This window comes from Lytechinus pictus, chromosome 11 (genome assembly GCF_037042905.1).
Source record: "Lytechinus pictus isolate F3 Inbred chromosome 11, Lp3.0, whole genome shotgun sequence".
Lineage (NCBI taxonomy): Eukaryota > Metazoa > Echinodermata > Echinoidea > Temnopleuroida > Toxopneustidae > Lytechinus > Lytechinus pictus.
In genome coordinates this window covers 18666810-18673200 of record NC_087255.1, presented here as the reverse complement: position 1 = coordinate 18673200, position 6391 = coordinate 18666810, and the positions used below count along the sequence as shown (strand labels likewise).

General features: G+C 33.5%; 1 protein-coding gene across 1 annotated transcript; it reads right to left on the bottom strand.

Annotated features, from left to right (window-relative positions):
• Positions 1-1166: 1166 nt before the first annotated feature.
• LOC129271920 (zinc finger protein GLIS3-like) lies at positions 1167-6143 on the bottom strand. The gene is made up of 3 exons (XM_054909171.2): positions 6125-6143; positions 4918-5274; positions 1167-4122 (listed from the first exon to the last, which is right to left on the bottom strand). Exons 1-3 carry the CDS (start codon positions 6141-6143, stop codon positions 3980-3982), a joined length of 519 nt encoding a protein of 172 aa, XP_054765146.1. The 3' UTR covers positions 1167-3979.
• Positions 6144-6391: the final 248 nt, after the last annotated feature.

Genomic DNA, 6391 nt, shown 5'->3' with positions numbered 1-6391 from the left:
CCATCCAAAAGTGCCAGGGATCGTGCACCTTTAAAACAAACATTTAACCTGAAAAAAGTTAAGTGAAACTTTCATATTCATTATATTTTCATCTCATGGCATGTCATCACAATGACACTAGTCACTAGTCTTATTTCATCCTACTGCAAGCATTTTCTGGGCATAGTAACTACATCGATAACAGTACAGAGCACTGTGACAAAACATAACTACAATTGTATAAGTCTTGGGACAGAGAACATGTGATAAGGGATAAATACCTTACAAAAAAGGCACATATTTCATATATTTTCTTTCATAAAAAAAGAATGATACAAAAAGACACACAAACTATATATGTACATGCATACATTACAAAATGATTGTACAACAAACTTTTAACTCATAAGTGAAAACAGATAGAGAAAAACAGAATTGAAAAAACCCCTGATTGTAAAGTGAAATATAAAATACAAAAAAGGTAAGTAAAATTCATAAACAGATTTACGCGACTCATATGACAATGAAAATATTCATTTACTGAATAAGAGAAACCCTACACATATGAGAAATATATCTATACCTATCAGTAAATATATAAATTTATCATATATACAATTATACAGTTATAGAAAATTTACTGTACAAAGGTGGTACATAGTACAAGTACTTCTTGGACATCAGTAAGGTATCTAGTGACGGTGCATATGATACATTTTAAATGCTTACACTTCAATAAGAAAAAAGGAACAAATTTCTGCAACAAAATCCTTAACTCTCTCAACTAACTTTTCTAACTTTTATATGGTGGCCAGCAAGTAGTTTCGTGTTCAGATATTTGAACAGGATTCTTTTTCATATTTCTCAAAATGACAAAACTTACAAATATCCCATCTTTTTAGATTTGTCAAAAAAAGGCAGAATACAGACATAAAGCTTTGAAGATCATAAATAGAAAAAATATATTTTCAAATTCTCTGGAATGGTACTAATATTTTCTGAAACAAAAAGCTAAACTGAAAGTGACAGGAAACCCTTATGAAGAAAATATATTCAAAATGTAACAACTTTCATGGATTCTCGTATTTTGAAGCTCACAACAGTTTGATATTTTGGGGAGATCTAAATCATTTCTGGTACCCCTACAGAACACCTTTATCAAAACAATGCTACATGTATATTGTGCGTATGATAGCTACATTATACAGTAGAGTATCTTGCCAATATAAAAAGAAATAAGTCAAAACATTATCAGTGAATTGATTAACTCTTTGCCTGCCATAAATTATTGGTCCGTGAACAATGCCTATGAGAATGACATAATTCAGTACTCTATAGGTTATGATTGACATGTACAAGTACTTAAGGGCAAGAAAAGTTGGCATCAACTTAAGACTTATTGTATCAAATATCATGTCACTTATAAATTTCCATCAAATATTAAATGATTTTTGGTTACTTTTACATGATTTTAATAGGAAATCATTTGTTTCACTCTTTAAATCCTAGTGTAAAAATGCAAGGGTAATAATGACAATTAGCTTCTTGAACACTCCGCAGAGAGCGTATGACTACTAATAAATTCTGTCCTTATAATTATTGTAGTATTCATTTTATCAATACAGAAAAGGCCATCTATAGTGCTGTATTAGAAAGAAAGAAAATAAATTCTCATCCACAATATTGTTTTGCAACCAAGCTTTAATAAGAAAATGCTAAATTAAAAATAAAATACACTTCCATTTTTTTCATACAAAATTTGTTTTCATAATTATATATGTACTGATTTGTGTTCATAAATATATATGTACCAATATTGAATATATCTTTGATATTTTCTATAGTTTGAATTATAAAGTTTTATTCAAGTACCGTGCTTATATCTGTCTTTTTTTTCTTCAGAATTACGTTAGGAATGAAGAGTTTATAATTTCATTTTATACAGGTCTCTCTTCTAGTTGATAGACACAGATAATTGAATTCATTTTGTATACTTGCTGGGATAATAATTGTGGTTTAAACTATCTATCCCTTGATGGCAATATGTAAAAAAAAATCTAAAATAAAAGTGAAAAATCATTATAAGAAAAATATAGGGATTCCTATCATCGCTAAATGTAATTTAATTTGTTCTTAAAATAAACCATCAATTCAATTTTGTTTAAATAACTTTTCATTACAGCATGAAACTGAATTTCCAAACCTCTACTTCATCAATGGTTCCAAAACTAATTAATGAAATCAACAATTATTTCATAAATTATTAAACTAAATTACCCAGGTAAATCAACATGTCAAGGTAAATTGTCAATCCAATTGTTTATCATCAACCTACTGATAATATTATTCACGGCAGTTTCAAATTAATTCCTTGTGAAAAAATTATGTACATTTCAATATTTGGCCCCTTTCACATGTGAATCATAATTCATGGAATACATTCTATTCAAGGTAAAGTGTATGAAAATAAATATAAAAAAATGCTATGATATTACTTGATTCTGTTAGATAACCACAAACCACATGTTTATGCTATATCTGTTTGTCTACAGTAGAAAATGATTTGGCAGTTGATATGGTATAGTGGACGGACTTAAAACAAAACTTTAAAAAGAACGGAGGGAGAATGATGCCTGCTTGGATGAAAGAATGCTGTTAGAATACAGATAGGTGCCTACATTGGTATAAAAAAATATATATATATAACCAAGTGATTCGGTGGGAATTATTCTCAATGATTTATTTGCTATATCAAACAATAGGAAATTACAGTCAGAATTTAAGATATTCAATCAATTATGAAAAAATACAACAGGATATTCAACAATACAACAAGAAAATTCGAGAATATTAATTTCATTTCTGTAAAAAAAGAAAAAAACCTTTCAAATGGAAAGTACTAGATAGTTTCATTCAAAATGTTAACTACATAACTATAGATTCAATTTAACAAATGATTTGCTCTTTTTCAATTCGACCCCTGAATATCAGATTTATATTCATAATATCATCACATTAACAAGGCACTTTAATTGTAGAAAGGGAATTCGACTGCCCTCTCTCCCTCTAAGTTAACTCCTTCCTTTATTCTAAACTTTGTTCTCTTGCAAGGTATTGATATAGTCACTGGCGTAAATTAAAACAGTGAAACTATTGTTGGGGGGGGGTGAAGTATTGCATCACCCCCTCCCACACTTAAATAGTATGACGATACGTATTTACGCCCATGGATATAGTCATCAGCAACATCATTGTGACGATTAACTTCAGTACCCGGATATCAACATTTTATATATATCCTTCACAGTGCACAACTCAGCGAGATGTTAGCTCCTGCCATTCCAAGATGATCGGTTCTGCTTCTTTACCATTCCAATATGTCAGCCTTTAGAGCAACTGTATCTAGCCGATGATCCGACAGCATGGACATCACCAGATATGCAGTGCTTCATGGGGTATGTCTTTGAGGGACAATGCCTGTGCATCATGTTGCCTATCTCTTGTACATGCTATGACTACATGGTCTTCCAGGCGAGGCCCTCCATTACATCCCACATGCGATTGTCTACAGCTTACCAACCAAACTTCCATACGATGCAAGCAAGGCGACAGGCAATCCTTGAACCACCACGTCCCTCAGATAGGACTTGCAGCTGTAGGTCATCTAATTGCATACCAATAAGCATTGGAAAAACTCTTTTAGCAATTGGATAGAGTACATGATAACGTGGAATTCAACATGATCTTCCTTGCTAGTTTCTCCATTATATCCCGCATGCGATTGTCTATTGCAAACCAAACTTCCATACGACACAAGCAAGGGGACGAGCCTCTACCCCATGATACACCATATCCTTGAATCACCAAGTCCCTCAGAAAGGTCTTGCAGCTACAGGTCATCTCATTGCATATTAATAAGCATTGGAACAGCTCTTTTAGCAATAAGATAGAATACATGATATTGAAAATAAATGCACTGTTTTGTGCCCGTCCTCCTGGATCACGACGCACCATCGGCATAGACTGCTGACAGCTGACTGGGACATCGATCGATGGCACTCATTTGGAGGAGGTTGTTGTCGTCGGACGAGGGTCCTACCGTCAACAGAGGGCTGTGAAAGTCCCCTCCTGTTGTACCAAGTCCTAAATTTGAAAGTGATCGGGGGGTAAAACAAAAGGATTGTAAAAGATTATTGGATTGAAATTAATTGATGCAAAGAGAAAACACCCATAGATACTGTCAAAACACAGATAGGGAATACATGAAAAGAGGGACAACCAATGAAAGCAGAAAGTTTAGTCAGAAAGGCAGGAGTAAACAAAAATATACTTAATAAGTAATCATATATGTTTAAGCTTATAAAGAGGTATATTTGTATAAGCTGGAGCTTTCAGAGGTTCTAAGTTTGCTGATAGGGCAAGTCAAACTTCATTGATATTTTAACATCTGTATTGCTGCATAAAACAAAATCTAAGATATAATATAAGAACTTGCAAGTGTGCTGCAAAAAAATCATGAAAATATTAGTACACTAAAATATTGGCTTACATAGTCCAGCACACATGAATTTTGATATTTCTTCTCTTATGGATACTATTTAAATAGAAATCAGAGTGCATAGTTGAAACCAAGAATCAAGAAAACTGATGCATAAAAAATTTGGGTTAGTTTTTCTCATCAAAGCAAGATGCTCTCAATAACGTTTTTTCAATGATGAGGTGCAATAGGGTAACAACTTCTGATACAGGAAGGTGAATGTGATATAGGTGTGTGTGTGTGTGTGGGGGGGGGGGGGGTGATGCCATCGTGCCCCATGTGGCATCGCCCCTGTATTAATGGGCATGGATCTGCCTCTTGGAAACATACCAGTAATGACTCCAAACAATTTCAAAATACATTTTTAATCACCCCCATTATAAACTTAAAAAAAATCTTACCTTTCTCTGCGATGGAATGTGCAGACAACGCCCTCTCTAGGTTATCAAACGGAGAGAGGCAGGAGTTGTCGAGCATGGTGAGCCCCCTGGTCTTAACCAGGCCCTTATTGCCTAAGTGATTGTTGTTGTTGTTGTTATTGGTAGCCGTCAAGGCATTGATGCTCAGCTGACGTTGGTTGATTGGTTGGAGGGTCTGGAGAGTGATGCCGGGGGAGGGGCGGCTGTTTGGGCGCTGGGCAGGGGGGTAGGGCTGCCGGAAGACTGGGCGGGGTGAGGTGGCTGAGGGTGAGAGCGGTCCTCCAATGCCAGGCAGATGAGGAGAGGAGGGGAGGGGTTGCTTGGGTGATAAACTGTGACCTGGATGGAGAGACCAAAAGAAAGATTGAAAAGAATGATGAGTTATGAATATGATATTGTTCTTGCTCCTAATAATAGTAATATAATAAATATAATAATAACATTAATAATAACAACAACGATAATAATAACAACAACAATAATAATTCAACAACAACAACAATAATATTAATAATAGACATTTAGAAAATGCATCCATCTAAAAATACTTTTTTTGTGGTACACAAGTTAAATAGAAACAATAAGGGAGTTTGGATAAGTGCCATAATGTCAAGAATTAATGAGATCACAGAAGATGAGACTTCAGTTTAAATTTGAAAGCATCTGATGATGATATATTTCTTAACTTTAAAAAACTATTCCAAAGTTAAAAAAAAATCTGTGGCAGAGAATGCCTGATCACCACAAGCTATTCATGTTTAGAGGGTCTCTTGAAAATAATAAAAGTTTTAAAAAAAATGAGAATGAGTAATAAGACGAAAATTGTTATGACTCTACGAAAGCTAATGAAACACAGAAATTAAAGTTATAGTTTGGTTCTTTCAGGCAATCTTCACTCAAAAATTAACAAAATTCACACCGATACACACACAAATACCTTGCTCCAAATAATACAAATTATTTGCTGTAAACATTATAAAACAATGTACCCTCTAAAGTCAGTTTGGTTACAATCAATAGCAGGCATGTTTTATTAAGAAAAGCTACAGAAAATTTCTAGGGAACTTTAGCGTTGCAGCATTGTCAAGGATCTTTCCAACATCAAGTTAAATGTCGCCCTCTACTGAGAATACATTTTCTATTATTATATTTTGACCGATCCATAGATTACAAGAGTTGTACAATGTACTCTCAATAGGAACATACATGGTTGACCACAAAATAGGTTGATTTTTTTTTCCTAAGTAATAAAGTAATAAAAACATTGAAGAGATGTGAGCCTACTGAAAAAGTAAATAATAACACTTAAAAAAATGTTCACATAAAAGTTATGGATGTGTTCTATATTCTTTTTCTCCAAGTTTGTCTTTAAAGATAAATGCCAGCTGAGGTAACTATTTCTAAATAGGTTCAAACATAATCCAATAAAATGACTACTCAAGTGTCTGCTTCTTTT